The sequence below is a fragment of the Carcharhinus amblyrhynchos genome, chromosome 1, assembly GCF_965287045.1.
Source record: "Carcharhinus amblyrhynchos chromosome 1, sCarAmb.v2.hapA, whole genome shotgun sequence".
Taxonomy (NCBI): domain Eukaryota; kingdom Metazoa; phylum Chordata; class Chondrichthyes; order Carcharhiniformes; family Carcharhinidae; genus Carcharhinus; species Carcharhinus amblyrhynchos.
In genome coordinates, this window is record NC_137324.1 from 140,843,012 (window position 1) to 140,865,068 (window position 22,057).

At 44.0% G+C, this 22,057-nt stretch overlaps 1 protein-coding gene across 4 annotated transcripts in view; it reads left to right on the forward strand.

Moving 5' to 3' along the window:
- fstl5 (follistatin-like 5) overlaps positions 1-22,057 on the forward strand; it is a 553,829-nt gene that overhangs the window by 421,267 nt on the left and 110,505 nt on the right. For all 4 annotated transcript variants that reach the window (XM_080193441.1, XM_080193448.1, XM_080193454.1 and 1 more), the window contains exon 8: positions 9,417-9,537. In XM_080193441.1, coding sequence (XP_080049567.1) covers positions 9,417-9,537 — 121 coding nt within the window. The remainder of the gene's footprint in view (positions 1-9,416; positions 9,538-22,057) is intronic.

Genomic DNA, 22,057 nt, shown 5'->3' on the forward strand with positions numbered 1-22,057 from the left:
GTGCCCATCTGCTGGTCCAGTTTAAGCGTACACAAACGACGCAAAGTACTAGGCCACTCTCGAATCATCCAAGAGCAGCCCACACACGACCCACCATGTGTACGCCCCTCATTAGACAACAAGCTCTGATCCTTATTTAAATCAGTCCCCTATAACCCTCCATCCCTATTTTGCTCATGTGTCTATCTAAGTAAACCTTAAACAAGCCCAGCGTGCCTGCCTCCACCACCTTATTTGGCAGTGCATTCCATACCCCCACGACCCTCTGTGTGAAAAACCTCCCTCTAGCATCCAAATTATAGCTCGCCGCCCTCACCTTAAGCCCGTGGCCCCTCGTGATATTTGTTTCCAATCTAGGAAAAAGCCTGCTACTGTTTACTCTACCTATACCCTTCATTATCTTGTACACCTCTATTAGATTCCCCCCTCAATCTCCGTCTTTCTAAGGAAAAGAGCCCCAATTTACCCAATCTTTCCTCACAACCCAGTCCTTCCATACCAGGCAGCATCCTGGTAAACCTCCTCTGCACTCTCTCCAGGGTCTCCACGTCCTTCCGGTAGTAAGGTGACCAGAACTGGACGCAGTACGCCAAATGCGCTCCAACCAATGTTCTATACAACTGCGGCATTAGACGCCAGCTCTTGTACTCTTTACCCGTTCCTATAAAGGCTAGCATATCATAAGCTTTCTTCGCAACCTTCTCCACCTGTGTTGCCACCTTCAAAGGCTTGTAGACTTGTACTACCAGGCCCCTCTGCATTTCTATACTCTTAATATCCTTTATCATATAACTCCCCTCTACATTTTTCCTTCCAAAATGCATCACTTCGCATTTATCAGGATTAAATTCCATCTGCCATTTATCTGCCCAATATACCAGCCTATCGATATCCTGCTGTGTTGCCTGACATTCCTCCTCACTGTCCGCCAATCCTGCCATCTTTGTGTCATCTGCAAACTTGCTGATCACACCGCGTACGCCCTCTTCCAAGTCATTTATATATATTACGAATAGAGGAGGTCCCAGGACTGAGTCCTGCGGCACACCACTGGTGACAGACCTCCAGCTAGAAAAGGACCCTTCCACTACTACTTTCTGCCTCCTGTTACCTAGCCAGTTCTCAATCCATCTAGATACCTGGCCTTGTATTCCATGAGCCTTAACCTTTTCAACCAACCTACCATGAGGGACTTTGTCAAACGCCTTACTGAAATCCATATAGATGACATCAACAGCTCATCCTTCATCGACCGTTTTTGTCACCTCGTCAAAAAATCCTACCAGATTCGTAAGGCAAGACCTCCCTTTAACAAAGCCATCCCTAATCAGATCGCAACGCTCCAAATGCGTATACATCCTATCCCTAAGAATTTTTTCCAAAAACTTTCCTACCACTGACATCAAACTCACCGGCCTATAATTACCAGGGTTATCCCTACCACCATTTTTAAACAGCGGTACCACATTCGCTATCCGCCAGTCCTCTGGGACCTCACCTGTTTCCAAAGAAGAGACAAAGATTTACGTCAGAGGCCCAGCAATCTCATCTCTCACCTCCCTAAGCAGCCTGTGCCCTTCCCATTGAAATGTTCCCCATCCTTCCTGTACAGGTGCCCTTCTCTCATAAATGCTTCCCAATAATCGACAAAAGTAAAGCCCTCTGCCTTGCACCAATCCCTCAGCCACGCATTCAGCTGCAGGATCTCATTATTCCTAGCCCTACTGTTACTAGGCAGTAGCCCAGAGAATGCCACCCTGGAGGCCCTGCTCTTCAGCCTGGCCCCCAACTCCCTGAATTGCCTACGTACATCCCCCCCATGCTTCCTTCCTATGTCCTTCTCTTACAATTACGTCAGCCTGGGTCCCTTCACCCTTCAAAATTCCCTCTATCCTCTCTGATACGTCCTGTACCCCTGCTCCAGGGAGGCAGACTACCATCCTGGAGTCTCACTTTTGTCCACAGAGCCACCTATGTATTCCTTTAACTCTCCCATCCCCCACCACTAACTCATTGTCAGCCCCCTCCCTTCCCTCTGAGGCATTCTGGTCCTCTTGTCTTACCTTTTGTACCCCTGTTGATGCCTTTTGGGCAACCACTGGGGTAGCCTTTGGACCAGGACTCTTCTTTTTCCCCTTCCTAACGGTAACCTGCCTGTTCCCCCCCCACCGCCTCCCCCCACCCCCACCGGCAGGCTCTGGGATCTCCACTTGACCATGGTTCATATCCATTATTGCCTCGTTCTCCCTGACCAGAAATACATCCTCTAAACGCAGCTCTAATTGCCTGACCCGGGCCCTCAGACACTGCAGCTGTAAACACTTGATGCAGATGTGGACCTTCGGGAGACATATGGCACCTAATGCAGCTGAAGCCTCTCCCCATAGACCCTGCCATGTACCTGACCACCCTTGGAATTATGAATACAGAAATGGAAAACAGGAAAGATGGAACCAGTAACTCATCTTGCCTAAGCCTGCTCTCGCCTAAGCCCAGTGAGCTCTCACTCTGCTCCCTCCTCACTCCGCTGCCCACTCCTGACGCTGCCCGCTGTCTACTTTTCCCTTCTTTTTATACTCCTGCTCTCCCTTCCTGGCTACCCCCGCGCGTAACTTCCGCTACGGTAAGAAAAAACGAACAAAAACGCCACGAATCAGAAATACAGAGAAGAAGTTCCAAAGAAAATCAACCACTCACCACAGCCACCAGCACTCTCCAGGTACACTGCTCCAGAGAACAATGAGGTGGATCCACGGGTGAGTACCTGATTTATATTCCCGCTCTCCCTTCCCAACTACCCCCGCGCCTAACTTCCGCTACAGTAAGAAAAAACAAACAAAAACCCCGCAAACCGGAAATACAGAGAAGTTCCAAAGAAAATCAACCACTCACCACAGCCACTAGCACTCTCCAGGTACACTGCTATTGGGTAAGAGCAGTATGGCTTTGATGTGCCCAAATGTTTTTTTTCCTAATGCACATCCCAGAACCACACCCAGCCTTTTTGAGAAAGTATTACAGGGGTTCTATAACCTCCACCAGGTTGGGTAGAAATTTTGCCAATAGATTGACCATACCCAAAAATCTTTGGAGTTCTGGAATAGATGATGGAGTTGGAAACTTGATAGATTTTGTTTTTTGTGTATCCGTTACAGTGCCACTACTGCTGACAATATGTTCTAAGAACCGAATAGAACATGGAACAAAGAAAATTACAGCAGAGAAACAGGCCCTTTGGCCCTCCAAGCCTGCACCGACCATGCTGCCTGACTGAACTAAAACTCCCTATCCGTCTGGAGACCATTTCCCTCTATTCCCAGTCTATTCATGTATTTGTCCAGACACCCCTTAAAACTCATTATTGTACCTACTTCCACCACCTCCCCCGGCAGTGAGTTCCAGGCACCCACCACCGTCTGTGTAAAACACTTGCCTCATACATCACCTTGCCCCTCGCACCTTAAACCTATGCCCTCTAGACTTTGGGACAAAGCTTTTGACTATCCACTCTGTCCATGCCCCTCATAATCTTACAAAATCTCTATCAGGTCGCCCCTCAACTTCCATCATCCAGTGAGAACAAACCAAGTTTCTCCAACCTCTCTTCATAGCTAATGCCCTCCATACCAGACAACATCCTGGTAAATCTTTTCTGTACCCCCTCCACATCCTTCTGGTAGTGTGGCGACCAGAATTGAACACTATATTCCAAGTATGGCCTAACTAAGGCCCTATAAAGCTGCAAAATGACTTGCCAATTTTTAAACTTAGTGCTCCAACCAATGAAGGCAAGCATGCCATTTGCCTTCTTGACTACCTTCTCCACCTGTGTTGCCACTATCAGTGACCTATGTAGCTGTACATCCAGATCCTTCTGCCTGTCAATACTCTTAAGGGTTCTGCCATTTGCTGTATATTTCCTATTTGTATTAGACCTTCCAAAATGTTTTACCTCACATTTGTCCAGATTAAACTCCATCTGCCATCTCTCTGCCCAAGTCTCCAACTGATCTATATCCTGCTGTATCCTCTGATGGTCCTCATCACTATCTGCAAATCCACCAACCTTTGTGTCGCCTGCAAACTTACTAATCAAACCAGTTACATTTTCCTCCAAATCATTTATATGTACACTACAAACAGCAAAGGTCCTAGCATTGATCCCTGAGGAATGCCACTTGTCACAGCCCTATATTCAGAAACACACCCTTCCACTGCTACCCTCTGACCGAGCTAGTTCTGTGTTCATCTTGCCAAGCTCACCTCTGATTCCTTGCAATTTCGTCTTCTGTACCAATCTGCCATAACAGACCTTGTCAAAGGCCTTACTAAAGTCCATGTAGACAACATCCACTGCCCTACCCTCATCAATCATCTTTGTCACTTTCTCGAAAAATCGATCAAGTTAGTGAGACACGACCTCCCCTTCACAAAACCATGTTGCCTCTCGCTAATACATCCATTTATTTCGAAGTGTGAGTAAATCCTGCCTCAAAGAATCTTTTCCAATAATTTCCCTACCACTGACATAAGGCTCACTGGCCTGCAATTACCTGGATTTCCTTGCTACCCTTCTTAAAGGAACAACATTAGCTATTCTCTAGTCCTCTGGAACCTCCCCTGTAGCCAGTGAGGATACAAAGATTTCTTTCAAGGCCCCAGCAATTTCCTCCCTTGTCTCACTCAGAATTCTGGAGTATATTCCATCAGGCCCTGGGGACTTGTCTACCTTAATGTTTCTCAAGACACCCTATACCTCCTCCTTTTTGATCTCAACATGACTCAAACTATCTACACATCCTTCCCCAGACTCATCATCCACCAAGTCCTTTTTTTTTGGTGAATACTGATGCAAAATAGTCATTTAACACCTCGCCCATTTCTTCTGGCTCCATGCATAGATTCCTCCAACCCTCTCTCTTGCTACCCTCTTGCTCTTTACATATATATAAAAAGCCTTGGGATTTTCCTTAATCCTACTGGCCAGTGACTTTTTGTGACTCCTTTTAGCCCTCCTTATTCCTTGCTTAATCATAAAATCATAAAAACCCTACAGTGCAGCAAGAGGCCATTTGGCGCATTGAGTCTGCACTGACCACAATCCCACCCGGCCCCTACCCCCAAATCCCTACATATTTACCCGCTAATCCCTCTAACCTACACACCTCAAGACTCTAAGGGGAAATTTCTTTTAGTATGGCCAATCAACTTAACCTGCACATCTTTAGACCTAGAAATGAACAGATGAACTTAAGTCTGAAGTTTCTTTCTACTTTCCTTGTATTCCACACTTGTTTTGTGTGTTCCCAGCCTCCTAGCCTTGGACTAATGCTTCCTTTTTCTATTTGACTGGGCTCGCAATATCTCTCGTTATCCAAGGTTCCTGAAATTTGCCATTCTTATCCTTCATCTTTACAGGAATGTGCCAGTCCTTAATTCCTATCAGCTTACACTTGAAAGCCTCCCACATGCCAGATGTTGATTTGCCCTCAAACATCAGCCCCAAATCTACACTCTTCAGTTCCTCCCTAATATTGTTGTAATTAGCTTTCTCCCAATTTAGCACCTTCACTTGAGGACTACACTTACCTTAACCATCAGTAACTTAAAACTTACTGAATTGTGGTCACTGTTTCCTGAACTGAAAGGTCGACCAGGCTTGTTCCCCAATACCAGGCCCAGTACGGCCCCTTCCCTAGTTGGACTATCGACATACTGTTTCAAGAACCCCTCCTGGATGTTCCTTAGAAACTCTGCCCCATTCATCCCCAAGCACCAAGCATGTCCCAGTCAATATAGCGGAAATTGAAATGTTCCACCACAACAATCCTCTTACTTTTACACCAAAATCTGCCTACATATCTGTTCCTCTATCTCCTACTAGCCTTTGGGCAGCCTGTAGTAAACCCTCAACATTGTGACTATACCTTCCTATCTCTAAGCTCTACCCATATTGCCTCACTGTAAGAGCCCTCCGAGGTGTCCTCCTGCAGAACAGCTCCTTAACTAGCCATGCAACTCCACCACCCTCTATCCCACCTGAAACATCTGTATCCTGGAACATTAAGCTGCCAATCCTGTCCTGCCCTTAACCAAGTGTCTTTAATAGCAACAACATCATAGTTCCAAGTATTAATCCAAGCTCTAAGTTCATCTGCCTTACTTGTTACACTTCTCACATTGAAACAAATGCACTTCAGTCCACCAGACCCTCTTTCATTAGCAATCACACCCTGACTGCTCTTTCTGAGTTTTACTGGCCCTACTCTCTGGTCCCTCCTCAGTTAATTCACTTTTGCTTTGATTCCCACCTCTCTGCCAAATTAGTTTAAATCCTTCCACGTAACACTAGCAAACATCCCGATCAGAATATTTGTGCCCTTCCAGTTTAGATGCAATCCATCCTTCTTGTATAGGTCCCATCTGCCCCCGAAGAGATCCCAATGGTCCAGATATCTGAAACCCTCCTACACCGGCTGCTTAGTCATGTGTTGAATTGTACTATTTTCCTATTTCTAGCCTCACTGGTACGTGGCACAGGGAACAATTCTGAGATTACAACCCTTTTTAGTTTTCTACCTAACTCCTAAACTGCTGCTGCAGGTCCTCATCACTCTTCCTACCTATTTCGTTAGTACCAATGTGTGTCACAATCACTGGCTGTTCACACACTCTCTTCAGAGTGCTTTCCACCCGCTCAGAGACACCCTGGGCCCTGGCACCAGGGAGGCAACATACCATCCTAGGGACTTCTTTCCCGTCCACAGAAGCGCCTATTTGCATCCCTAATTATACAGTCCCCTATAACTATTGCTCTGGTGTTCTTTGTTCCTCCCTGCTTAACAGCAGAGCCAGCCATGGTGCCACTGCTCTGGTTGCTGCTGTTATCCCCGATAGGTCATTTTCCTCCAACAGTATCCAGAACAGTATACTTGTTAGACAGGGGTTGACCACCGGGGATTCGTGCACTGACTGCCTACCCCTTCCAACAGTCACCCATCTATCTGCCTGCACCTCGGGTGAGACCACACTGCATCTTGTCCCCAAAAATGGTTGCTGATGTTCAGTCAATTGAATTTTTAAGGCTAATAGAGTTTTAAACATAGCAATGTAGAAGAGAGGAACGGGAGCAGGCCATTTGGCCCTTCGAGCCTGCTACACCATTCATTAAGGTCATGACTGATCATCCAACTCAATAGCCTAATCCTGCTTTTTCCCCATAATGTTTGATCCCATTTGCCCAAGTGCAATATCCAGCTGCCTCTTGAATACATTCAATGTTTTGGCATCAGCTACTTCCTGTGGTAATGAATTCCACAGGCTTAGCACTCTTTGGGTGAAGAAATGTCTCCTCACCTTTGTCCTAAATTGTCTATCCTGAATCCTCAGACTGTGACCCCTAGTTCTGGACTCCACCACCATTGGGAACATCCTCCCTGCATCTATCCTGTCTGGACTGTTAGAATTTTACATGTCTCTATGAGATGCCCCCTCAAAGTCTGAACTCTAGCGAAAACAATCCTAACCGAGTCGATCTTTTTTCATGCATCAGTCCTGTCATCCCCCAGATTCAGCCTGGTATACCTTCGCTGCACTCCCTCAAGAACAAGAGCATCCTTCCACAGAAAACTGCACACAATACTCTAGGTGTGGCCTCACCAAGGCTCTGTATACTTGGAACAACACATTCCTGCTCCTGTACTTGAAGCCTTTCACAATGAAGGCCAACATGCCATTTGCCTTCTTTACTGCCTGCTGCACCTGCATGCTTACCTTCAGTGACTAGTGCACAGGACACCCAGGTCCTGCTGCACACTCCCCTCTCCCAATTTACAGGCATTCAGGTAGTAATCTGTCTTCTTGTTTTTGCTTCCAACATGAATAACCTCACATTCACCCAAATTATACTGCATCGGCCATTGATTATTATTACTTAAGGATTTCAAGGGTGTAGCTGTGTAGCCCTTTGAGGAGAGGTGTTTCTAGAGGGCCATGTAATCGGCGAGGACTCTCTGGATCGTACCAGTGGGAAGCTGAGCCATTCGGCAGGAGAGTGTATATCACGGGTTGAGGAGGGATCACAGTTGGGGTCACAAAGTTGAATGGAGCAGATGCACTGTAATTTAGTCTGAACTTGTGTATATGTATTCTTTATTTGGCAATAAAAAGCCTTATCTTCGAAATAGAGTTGTGGTATAGATCAGCCATGGTCTAGTAGGATGGCTCGTGGGCTGAATTTCTATGTGCCAAAAATTGCAAATAATAATCGGCTGCTTTATTTGTATATCTCTGAAATGGAGAAAAAGAGATTTTCTTGTTATTAAATTCTTCTTATTAAAAAAAGGATGGCTACTTTTTTTCATCTGTATTTTATTGATTGAATTTGTATATTTCTTGTGACAACCCTTGGATCTAGAAATAGTTTTGATGAAACAGATAACATAATATTAAAACAAAATATGTTTTCCAAATGTGTAAAAGATTTACTCTCAACTTTACAGTCCCTTTTATCTCCTGCTTCTGTGCCAGTGATATATATTTGCCTTACAGAACATTAAACATTCACAACTCCTACTTGTCTTTTAAAATTGAAATGAAAATGATCACTATTTTCATAGCCACCAACGTTTCTGACAGCGATAAATATACAGCATCATTGAGCCTTTTTCAAAACTTTAAATTTTGCCATTACCTTATTTATTGGAATAGAACAGAATAGAATCCCTTCGGTGCTGAAAAAGTCATTAGGCGCATCAAACCAGCATCAACAACAATCCCATCCAGGCCATATCTCTGTAACCCCACATATTTATCCTACTAAAGTCCTTGACGCAAAGGAGCAGTTTGAGCATGGTTTAATTATTATGAAAATAGTTATCTCAACAGTGCAGAAAAAGACCATTTGGCCCATTGAGCCTGCACCGACCTTCTGAAAGAGCATCCTACCTAGACCCTCCCCTGTGCCCTATTCCTGTAACCCCATGCATTCATCATTAGTAATCCACCTAATTTACCCATCTTTTGACAGCAAGGGGCAATTTAGCATGGCCAATCCACCTAACTTGCACAATTTCTGACTGTGAGAAAAAACTGGAGCACCCAGAGGAAACCCACACACAGGGAGCATGAGCAAACTTCATATAGACAGTCACCCAAGGCCGGAATTGAATCTGTGTCCCTGGCGCTGTGAGGTAGCAGTGCTAACCATTTTGCCACTGTGTTACTCTTAATAATAAACTGCTTATCTGTGTTTTGCGTGCTCAATAAAATCTCTTGATATTTTTCAAATAACGTCAATTTGTATCAGGAATTTTTTAGACTTTTATTTGATTGTACAATACATGTAATTTCATAAAGTACAAACAGGTGATGTTTATTTAAACAATTTCCACTAAAATGTTGATTTTACTCAACAGGATTTTGGAGATGATGGTTCACTGTATATAACCAAGGTTACGACAACTCACATGGGAAACTACAGTTGTCACGCAGATGGCTATGAAAAGCTCTACCAGACTCATATCCTGCAAGTGAATGGTAAAAGTAATCTATCAGTATAAATACTAACAATTATTCATTTCCCATGGTTTAACTCAGCACTTTAATGCTCCTTTCTTCCCAACATTGTTTTTGTTTGCCTTTTTAATCTTGTTTCATGCAGTAGTTTATTCAAGAATAGTGTGGCCTGAAAATGCAACTGCCAACAGAAGCTAAGGAACAAGGCTGGAGACATCTTTAACTGTAGGGTATTGAAAATATCAACATTGCTATATGTCACACAATTTTACATCGGTGAAATGTGATTGGTCTGAAATAGGGTGCAATTTTCAACTACTCAACATCCAATTCCCAGAAAAGAATAGCAATTTAAATTCGCCAGGGGCTCCTTGGGGTCCAATACCAAAACATTGAATATATTGAATGTAGTCAAGAGACGGGTAGATACAGCACTTGGGGCGAATGGAATCAAAAGTTATGGGGAAAAAGGCTTAGGCTATTGAGTTGGACAATCAGCCATGATTGTAATGAATGGTGGAGCAGGCTCAAAGAGCCAAATGGCCTCCTCCTGCTCCTATCTTCTATGTTTCTATATCCTTTTAGTGCTTATCACCTGCCTAATGCAATTTTTGGGTAGATTTGGAAATGAATGAACAGTCCGGATGCTTTTTTTGTGGCAGGAAGTTGCTTAAGTATGCAAACCTACACTGGTTGTCGTGTCAGATCCCTGTTACAATTTTCAATCCATAATTCTGTTCATTTGTACCAGGCACTAAGCAGAGTAGCCAGACGTCACTTAAGAGATCACTAGAAGACATTCATATATTTGTTAGTTATTATATTTGTGAAGTCCGCAAAAGGTTTCTGATCAAAATGGGACCCCCACCTGGATCACCCACAGAACTGAGGCAGGTGCCAGCAAGCACAATATGGAATCTGCCTAATTTTCCAATTGCCAACAATTAGCATTAGCAGATGATTTGTTTTGACATCACAGCTCACGAGTTCAGATGAGTGGAAGCTTTAGAAAGGTTGCCAGCTACTCCGCTGAGTTCATGTCCATTAAGGCTAGAAGCCAAAGATCACCCCTACGGTTTAAGATCTGAATCATTGAAGTGATGGTGTTCTTTTGAATGTGATTGGCTGAAGTTCTGGGACATAGAGTTCTTAAAATGTACGCAGGAAAACTTCTTGGGTCAGTTATGTAGAGGATCCAACAAAGGAAGGAGCTGTGCTGGACCTAATTCTGGGGAATGAAGCCAGACAGGTGGTTGGTGTGTTGATGGGGGAGCATTTTGATGATAAAGATCACAACATGGTTCAATTAAAATTTGTTATGTACAAAGAAATTGACAAGTTGCAGAAAAAGGTTTTGGATTTGGGGATTAAGCAGGAGCTGGCCAAGGTAGACTAGAATGAGTTTCTTGGAAAATCTACAGAAGAGCAGCGTTGGGTTGGGGGGTGGGGGGGAGATAGAGAGGTGTTCAAAGATGAAATGGGGAGGGTGTAGGCCCAACATATTCCCTCTAGGGTAATAAGAAGGTATAACAAACCCAGAGAACCATGGATGACCAGAGTCATCCAGCATGCAAACAGAAGGAAAAGAGAGGCTTTTAACAAGTATAAGGGGAGTAAGTCTGCGGAGGCATTAATGGAGTACAGAAAGTGCAATATGGAGCATAAGAAAACAGATTGGAGAGCAAAGAGGGGATATGAGAAAGCTCTGGCTGGTAGGAAAATCCTAAGATATTCTATAAGCATATCAATGGGAAGAGGATAACCAGGGAAAGAGCAGGACTTATCAGGGACCGGGGGAAATCTGTGGGTGGAGTCAGAGGACATTAGTAGGGTGTTAAACAAATATTTTGCATCTATCTTCACCCCTGAGAATGAGGAGGTAGTTATGGAACTGGGGGGAAGAGACTGAGGCTCTAGATAAAATTATCATAGGGAGTGACAAGGTATTAGAGGTCTTGGCAGACTTAAAAGTGGACAAATCTCTAAGTCCGGATGAATTGTGTCCCAGGCTGAGACAAGGGAGAAAATTGCAGGGGCTTGGACCCAAATTTGTAATTCCCCCTTGGCCATTGGGGAGGTGCCAGAGGATTGGAGAATAGCTAATGTGGTCCCACTATTTAAGAAAAGTTGTAGCGACAAGCCAGGTAACAACAGACCAGTAAGTCTCACATCTGTGGTTGAGAAACTATTAGAGAAGATTCTGAAGGAGAGAATCCATCTCCATTTGGAGAGGCAAGGTTTGATCAGCAATAGTCAGCGTGGTTTTGTCAGTGGGAGGTCATGCCTAACAAACATGATTGAATTTTTTGAGCAAGTAATGAACTGTGTGGATGAGAGTAGTGTGGTTGATGTAGTTTATGTGGATTTCAGCAAAGCATTTGACAAAGTCCACATTTGCGACTTATTAGGAAGCCACGTGGGATACATGGTGATCTGATAAGGTGGATCCATAATTGGCTTAGTGGTAGGGGACAGAGGATGGTGACATATGGCTGCTTTCGTTACTGGAGGCCAGTGACCAGTGGCGAATCACAGGGATCCATGCTGGTCCCTTATTGTTCATCCCTTATGTAACTGACATGGATGACAGTAGGGGATAGTATCAGTAGATTTGCTGATGACATAAAGATTGGCCGAGTGGTTGAGTGACATAGACGAGATGGTCAAAAGGGCAGATAAGTGGCAGATAAAAAGTCTGACACTGGGAACTTCCAATGATCAAAGGGATCTTGGCATGTTTGTCCATATATCTCTGAAGGCAGAAAAGCAGGTTAATAGGATGGTGAAAAAGACATATGGCATACTCACCTTTATCAATCAGGATTATAAAAACAGAGAGGTCATGATGGACTTGAATAGAACCTTACTGAGACCACAGCTGGAGAACTGTGTGCAGTTCTGGTCGGCACATTTTAGGGAGGACGTGAACTCATTGGAGCGGTGCAGAGGAGATTTACCAGGATGCTGCCTGGGATGGAGCAAGTTATGAAGAGAAGTGGTTAGGGGGAATTTGAGGAAAACATTTTTACTCAGAGGGAGGTGACGGTCTGGAATAAACTGCCTGGGAGAATGGTGGAGGTGGGATGCCTCACATCCTTTAAAAAGTACCTAGATGAGTACTTAGCATGCCATAATGTTCAAGGCTGTGGGCCAAGTGCTGGCAAGTGGGATTACATGGGTAGGTCAGGGCATTTTGTTGGGCTGAATGGCCTCTTCTGCACTGTGGTATTCTGTGATGACAGATAGAGATACATATATTCTTGGACACAAATAATCTTTTCTTAATTTACTGAATTAAAGATCTATTGTTGTGTATTGATGATTGCCTTTTGTACATATCACAGTTGAATGTGGCCCAATATCATGTTTTGCTAATATTTCTGAAATAATAGAATCATAGGGCATGATGTTACCTGCTATTCATGCTACGCTTCTGCTGCAACGATGTCAGAGAATTTGGCGGCGGGACGGGAAAATCCTGTTGGCATCATCCCTACAGTTCAAGAGGAGGCAATTTGGCCCATTGAACCTGCACCAACAACAATCCCACCCAGGCCCTATCTCCATAACTTCATGTATTTACCCTGTTAATCTCCCAATGATAAGAGTCAATTTAGCATGGCCAATCAACCTAACCTGTATATCTTTCGACTGTGAGAGGAAAACAGAGTACTTGGGGCAAATCCATGCAGGCATGGGGAGAATGTACAAACTTGACACAGATAGATCTGTGGCCAGAATTAAACCCGGTTCCCTGGAGCTATGAGGCAGCAGTGCTAACCATTGTTTCATTATGCTGCTCAAATGAATGAAGATTCCCTTTCCATAATCCTTTCACTAAAATGGAACGTGAATAATTTAATGAATGGAATCTTCAAGCAAATCTTCAATCTTCAATCTTTGTTTGCAGACTGCATTTAACATAGAAACATAGAACAGTACAGCACAGTACAGGCCCTTCAGCCTTCAATGTTGTGCCAAGCTATGTCCAAACCCCAAGTCAAGCTTTCCCATTCCCTATCGTTCCAGTGTGCTCAATGTGCCTACCCAATAACTGCTTGAAAGTTCCTAAAGTGTCCGACTCCACTATCACAGCAGGCAGTGCATTCCACACCCCAACCACCCTCTGAGTGAAGAATCTACCTCAGATATCCCTCCTATATCTCCCACCATAAACCTTATAGTTAAGCCCCCTAACTAACAGCTACATCCATCTGAGGAAATAGTCTCTGCACATCCACTCTATCTATCCCCCTCATCATCTTATAAACCTCTAAAAGACCTACCCTCCAAACCAGGCAGCATCCTGGTAAATCTCCTCTGCACTCTCTCCAATGCTTCCACATCCTTCTTATAGTGAGATGACCAGAACTGAACACAATATTCCAAATGTGGTCTCACCAAGGTCCGGTATAGTTACAGCTTAACCCCACGGCTCTTAAACTCAAACCCCCTGTTAATAAACGCTATAAGTCTTCTTCACAGCTCTATCCACTTGAGTGGCAAGCTTCAGAGATCTGTGGATATGAGCCCCAAGATCTCTCTGTTCCTCCACATTCCTCAGAACCCTGCCGTTGACCCTGTAATCCACATTCAAGTTTGTCCTACCAAAATGAATTACCTCGCACTTATCAGGGTTAACTCCATCTGCCACTTTTCGGCCCAGCTCTGCATCCTATCAATGTCTCTTTGCAGCCTGCAAGAGACCACTATCTCATCCACCGCTCCACCAATCTTGGTGTCATCAGCAAATTTACTAACCTATCCGTCAACCCCCTCTTCTAAATCATTGATAAAAATCACAAATAGCAGAGGACCCAGCACTGATCCCTGTGGTACACCACTGGTAACTGGTCTCCAGTCTGAAAATTTTCTGTCCACCACCACCCGCTGTCTTCTATGAGACAGAGTAAGAAGTCTCACAACGCCAGGGTGTTGTGAGACTTCTTACTGTGTTTACTCCAGTCCAACAGCAGCATGGGACAGCCAGTAACTTATCCAATTGGCCAAATTTCCTTCTATCCCATGCCTCCTTACCTTCTTCATGAGCCTACCATGGGGAACCTTATCAAACGCCTTACTAAAATCCATGTATACGACATCAACTGCTCTACCTTCATCTAGACACTTAGTTACCTCCTCAATGAATTCAATCAAATTTGTGAGGCAGGACTTGCCTCTCACGAAACCACGCTGACTATCCCGGATTAAACTGCGTCTTTCCAAATGGTCATAAATTCTATCTCTCAGGATCCTTTCCATTAACTTACCAATCTCACCCTGGTCATTCTTTTATTTCTCACATAAGAATAAAAGCCTTGAGGTTTTCCTTTATCCGACCCACCAAGGACTTCTCATGCCCCCTCCTAGCTCTCCTAAGCCCTTTCTTTAACTCATTCCTAGCTACTTTGTAACACTCAAGCAACCCAACTGAACCTTATTTTTCCATCCTTGTAAAAGCTTCCTTTTCCCTCTTAACAAGACATTCAACCTCCTTTGTGAACCATGGTTCCCTCACTCGGCCATTTCCTCCCTGCCTGCCAGGGACGTACCTATCAAGAACACGCAGTATGTGTTCCTTGAAAAAGCTCCACTTTTGATTTGTGCCCATACCTGACAGTTTCTGTTCCCATCTTATGCTCCCTAATTTTTGCCTAATCGCATCATAATTACCCCTGCCCCAATTATAAAGCTTGCCCTGCCATGTGACCCTATCCCTCTTCATCGCAATAATGAAGGACACCGAATTGTGGTCACTATGTCAACAGTGCTCTCCCACAAACAAATCTAACACTTGGCCCAGTTCATTACCCAGTACCAAGTCCAATATGGCCCCACCTCTTGTCGGCTTATCCACATATTGTGTCAGGAAACTCTCCTGCACACACTGTACAAGAAGTGCCCCATCGAAACTATTCAACCTATAAAGGTTCCAATCAATATTTGGATAGTTAATGTCACCCATGATAACTATCCTGTGACCTCCACACCTATCCATAATCTGCTTTGCCATTTCCTCCTCCACATCTCTGTTACTATTTGGGGGCCTATAGAAAACTCCTAACAACGTGACCGATCCTTTCTTATTTCTAACTTCAACCCATATTATCTCAGTAGGCAGATCGCCCTCGAAATGCCTTTCAGCAGTTGTTAAACTATCCTTGATTAACAATGCTACTCCTCCATCTCTTTTACCGCCTTCCCTACTCATACTGAAACATCTATACCCTGGAACTGCCAACAACTATTCCTGTCCCTGTTCTAACCATTTCTTCGTAATGGCCACAGCATCATTGTCCCAAGTGCCAATCCACGCTCCAAGTTCACCTACATTATTCCTGATACTTCTTGCATTGAAGTAGATACACTACCATCAACCCCCATCCTGTCTGCCTGTACACTCCTGCGACCTTGATACCTTCCTCAGTACCGCACGACCCTCAACTTATGGACTACATCTCATTTTCCCATCCTCCTGACAAATTAGTTTAAACGCACCCCCCCCCCCCCCACCCCCGGAAGAGCCATAGCAAATTTCCCTCCCAAGATATTACTGCCAGTCTGGTTCAGGTGCAAACCACCCTGTTTGTACAGGTCCCACCTTCCCCAGAATGTGCTCCAATTATCCAAGTAAATGAAACCTTCTCTCCTACACCATCACTGCAACCACATGTTAAGCTGCACTCTCTCACTGTTCCTCAACTCACTAGCACATGGCACCGACAACAAACCAGAGATAACAACATGCTTTATCCTGGCTCTCAATTTTGTAGCTCCCTAAATTCCTGTTTTAAATCCCCATCCCTTCTCCTACCTATGTCGTTGGTATCGATGTGCACCACGACCTGCGACTGATCCCCCTCCCCTTAAGGATCTTGAAAACCGAGACATCACGGACTCTTGCACCCGGGAGGTAACATACCATCCGTGAGTCTCTTTTGCTGCCGCAGAACCTCCTATCTGTCCATCTGTCAAGTCCCCAATAACTATTGCTCTCCTGCTCTCCTCCCTTCCCTTCTAAGGCACAGAGACGGACTCAGTGTTGGAGGTCCATTCACTCTGGCTTACCACCGGTAGGTCGTCCCCCTCAACAGTATCCAACGTGGTATACTTGTTGCTGAGGGGAACAACCACAGCACTGGCTGCTTCCTCCCAGCCCCTCTCACCGTCACCCATCTATTTTCATTTTTCAGAATATTCAAATCCCTGAAGCTTTTATCTATGATCATCTCTGCCTCCCGAATGATCTAAAGTTCATCCAGCTCCAGCTCCAGTTCCCTAACGTGGTTTTTGAGGAGCTGGAGATGGGTGCACTTCCCACAGGTGAAATCAGCAGGGACGCTAACAGCATCCCTCACCTCAAACATCCTGCAGGAGGAACATTGCACTGCTTTCACTGCCATTCCCTGTAGATAAAAAGAAAGAAGGATCTTGCCTGATATTCCCTTAGGTTAGAGGAATAAGTGAAAAAAAGAAGAAAGCTTACCTGCTCTCACTCTAAGCCTTTTTTTTAAGGTGGGGAGGAAGGATGGGAGACTCTAGAAGTGTAGAGCCTCAGGTTTCCTGCCTGTTCAAATTTATTGGGGAAAGAAAAACCTTCCCAAGTCTCACTGGGGCCTACTTCTGGTTTTACACTCCCAGCTTAGAAAAAAAAACTCCAAAAAAAGTAAGGTAAAAATCCCTCTTACTGACAAGCTCTCTTCACTGAATCACCACTCCAACTGCTCCTCTGGAAACAGAGGTTGAACCCTCTAAGGTAAGTACCGTTTAAAGGAAAAGAAACCTTCCCAGGCATGACACTGAAATCTAGTTGTATTAAAAATAATATGGAAGTTCTAATTTTCTAGACAATTCTGATTCCTGTCCTGTTAGGGAAACCTCCAAAGCCAATGCCTCTATGAATTGAAATGTGATTTTTATTCTTGAAACATGTGCATTTCAATATTTTCTACATTTCTCTTTGAACAAAACCACTAATCCAAGGCACTTATTATGATTTATCTAATTCAGTCTTCGTAACTGTTCCTTGATATTCAAAAATCTTTAGTTATATTTATTTTTCAATCAAAATTATGTATTTTGCATTCTGTCATGGATGTGAACATTGTTGGCAATGCCACTATTTAATGTTGATCATTAATTGTCCTTGGGAAGGTGGTGGTGAGCCACATTCTTGAATCACTGCTATCCATGTGGTTTAGATAACTTACTGTGCTGTTCCAGAATTCAACAATAGTGAAGGAGTGGCGATATATTTTAAAATTGGGGTAGTGTGTAGCTTGGAAGAGAACTTGCAAGATAGTAGTATAACCATATATTGGCTACTTTGTCATTCATGATGGTAGAGGTCGTGAGGTTGGAAAATGTTATTGAAGGAGGCTTGGCGAGTTGTTGCAGTGCATCTTGTATATCTGTTGCAGATAGTAGGGGGAGTGCTAAAGAAAGTGAAATGTGTAATGATCAAGTGGGTTGTTTTGTCCTGCGTGGTGTTCTTGATTGTTGTTAGAGCTGCACTCATTCAAGCAAGGAGAGTATTCCAGCACATTACTACAGCACAGGAACAGGCACTTCAGCCCATGTTGTGTCATTTTTATGTTGTGTCGAATATGACGCCAAATTAAACCAATCACTTCTGCCTGTCCTTGGCCCATATTCCTAAATTCCTTGCATATACGTGTGCTTATATTTTAGGGCCTCTTAAATACCCTTATCTTATCTGCTTCCACCACCAACCCTGCCAGCACATTCCAGACACGTACCACTCTCTATACCCCTCGCATCTTCTTTGAACTTCCCCTCTCACTTTAAGTGCTCCCCAGTATTAGACATTTCAACTCCAGGGAAACAAATCTAACCCTTTCTAAGCCTCTCATAGTTTTATTGACTTCTATCATGTCCCTCCTCAGCCCCTGCTGCTCCAGAGAAAACAATCCTAGTTGTCCAGCCTCTCCGTATAGCTCATACACTCTAATCAGGCAGCATGCTAATAAACCTTTTTGCACCCTCTCCAAAGCATCCATATCCCCCCTCTAATGTGGCAATCTGAATTGAACGCAATATTCCATTCAGTGCAGCCTAATCTATAAAGCTGCAACATGACATCCTGACTCTTGTGTTCAATGCACCGACCATTAAAGGCAAGCATGCCATGCATCTTCTTTACCAACCTATCTACTTGTGTGGCCACTTTCAGGGAGCTATTAACTTGAACCCAAGATTCCTCTGTGCAAGAATGTAGTTCAGGGTCCTGTATACTTGCCCTTAACATTTGATCTCCCAAAGTGCAGCATCTCACACTTGTCCGGATTAAACTTCATCTCCATTTCTCTACCCATATCTGCAACCTGCTGAATCCATAATTCCATCTATTTTTGAATCATCTGCAAATTTACTAACCCATCCATCTACTTTTCATACATCACAAACATCAGAGGCCCCACTACAGACCCCTATAGAATACCACTAGTCTCAGACCCCCAGCCGAAAAACACCCTTCCACCCTGAAGCCAATTCTGAACCCAAGCAGCCAAGTCACCTTGGATCCCATGCATCTTAATCTTCTGGATGAGCCTACCGTGAAAGATCTTGTCAAAAATGTTGCTAAAATCAATGTAAACAACATCCACTGCTCTACCTTCATCGATCACCTTCCTCACTTCCTCAAAAAAATCAATCAAGTTTGTAACACTTGCTCTTCCCCATACAAAGCCATGCTGACTTTTCCCTAATTAGGCCATGCTTTTCCAAATGTGCGTGAATCATATCCCGAAGAATACTCTCCATTGTCTTCCCAACCACTGATGTGAGACTCACCTTTTGATAATTTCCTGTATTATGTCTTTTTCATTTATTGACCAGAGGAACAACATTAGCTACTTGCCAGTTCTCTGGGACCTCTCCAGTGCCTAGTGAGCATACAAAGGTCTTCGTCAGGGTTCTAGCAATCTCCCCTCTTGCCTCTCTCAATAACCTGGGCTAAATCCCATCAGGCCCTGGGAACTTATCCACCTTAATGCTCTTCAAGTGATCCAACACCCCTTCTTTCTTGATCTCAAAATGCCCTAGCATATTAGCATGCCCCACACTAAACTCACTATCCTCCACGTCCTTCTCCTTGTTGAACACAGACAGTATTCATTTAGGAATTTGCCCACATCCTCTGCCTCCAAGCACAATTTCCCTCCTTTACTTTTGAGCAGTCCTGCTCTATTTCTAGCTATCCTCTCATTTCTAATATATGTGTAAAATATCTTGGGATTCTCTTTAACCCTACTTGCCAAGGTCATTTCATGGCCCCTCCTTGCTGTCCTAATTCCCTGCTTGAGTTCTTTCCTGCTGTCTTTATGTACCTCATGGGCCCTGCTCAATTTTAGCTTCTTAAGCCTTACATATGCTTCTTTTTCCCTTTTCACTAAAAACACAACCTCCCTCATTACCCAAAGGTGAGTTATCTTACCATCTTTGTCCTTCATCCTTATTGGAATATGCTGACCCTGTATTCTGGTCAGTCCATCTATAAAAAAACTTCCATGTGTCAGACATGGACTAGCTCGATATCAGCTGCTCCCAATTAACTTTCCCTTGCTCCTGCCTAATACGGTCATAATTTTCCCTCCCATAATTTAGTACCTTCCTGCAACGTCCTGACTTATCCTTATTCATAGCTACTTTAAAACTTAAGGAGTCGTGATCACTGTTTTCAAAATACTCTCCCACTGAAAAGTCAGTCACCTGGCCAGGCTCATTTTCAAATACAAGGTCCAGTATGTCTCCTCCTCTAGTTGGAGTAGCCACATATTGTTTCAAGAAACCCTCTTGAATGCACCTAATAAATTCTGCTCTGTCTAAGCCTCTTGCTTTAAATAAGTTCTAGCCAATATTGGGGAAGTTAAAGTCACCCACCTGTTTCCATAATGTGTTTACATATTTGTTCCTCAATGTTCCAGTTGTTGCTGGGAGATCTATTGTAGAATCCCATCAGACTGACTGCACCCTACCTATTTTTGAGCTGTACCCATATTACCTCACTGAGCCCTCCAGTATGTCCTATCTGGATGCAGATGTGACATCCTCCCTGATTATTAATGCAACTTCTCAACCTCTTTCACCTCCCTCTCTATCATTTCTAAAACATCAAAACCCTGGAATGTTAAGCAGCCAGTCCTGTCCCCCCTCAACCAAGTCTCTGTATGTCCACAACATCATAGTCCCCAATACTGATCCAGGCTCTAAGCTCATCTGCATTGAAATAAGCACACTTCAGCCCATCAGTCCCACTATGTTTATTAACCTGTTCCTGCCTGTCCTTCCTTCCAGACTCATTGGTCCTAACATCTAGCTTTCCTGAATCCCTCCACTTGCTGAGCTGCTGCTCTGGTTCCCAGCCCTTGCCGCTCTAATTTAAACTCTCCTGGGTAGCGCTAGTGAATTCAGGAGATAGTTTGGTCACCATAGAACTTGCCTAGCCTTTGGCCTGGTCTTGTAGGTAGAGTATTTATATCACAGAATCATAGAAACCCTACAGTGCAGAAAGAGGCCATTTGGCCCATTGAATCTGCACCGACCACAATCCCACTCAGGCCCTACCCTATAGCCCTATAAATTTACCCACTAATCCCTCTCATCTACACATCTCAGGATACTAAGGAGCAATTTTAGTGTGGCCAATCAACCTAACCCACACACCCTTGGATGGTGGGAGGAAACCAGTACACCCAGAGGAAACCCACTCAGACTCAAGGAGGGTGTGCAGACTTTATATGGTAGAATTAATTTTCTGGTCAATGGTAACTTCCTGGATGTCGTTTGAATATCAATATTCTGTCATTGAATATTTATTTTCCAATCATAAAGTTCTAAATTGCATTGGCAAAATAATTTACAAAGCTTCTGAGCTACAAAGCAACAAAATATGACTATTAAGCAAAAGTCGATGTAAGTGTTTTTTGGTGTAGTTAGCCAATAGACAAAAGGAATGCACGTTTAGGGTAGAAGCTGGAGAAGTGGAGCATCATGAGGTTATCCGTGGGCTTACGGTAAACTGAAGTGCTAAGGTGACTATCCTTGATGGAGATGCATGTGTCCAAGAATGCAACCGATGCTGGAGAGTCTGACGGTGGAATGGATCTTGTTGATGTCATTATATAGTTGTTTCAGTGATTGTTCACCATGAATCCAAAGGAAGAAAATGTCATCGATGTATCCAGTGTATAGCATTGGTTGAAGGTCCTATGCTGTGAAGAGGTCACGTTCAAACCTGTGCATGAAAATGTTGGCATATTGAGGTGCGAATTTGGTCCCCATGGCTGTTCTGTGAGTCTGGATGAAGAATTGATTGTTAAAGTGCCGAGACTCCATTGTGATGAGGAGTGATCCTGGTTCAACCGCTCCATGTGTGCTGAGTTTCTGGAGGAAGTCCATAGTGTCGCGAAAAAAGCTGGGGGTTCTTTGTACAATGGGTTTCAGGATGCCCTCGATGTAGCCGGAGAGGTTGTCGCACAGGGTCCCATTGCACAATACAATGGGATGGCCAGGTTTGTGC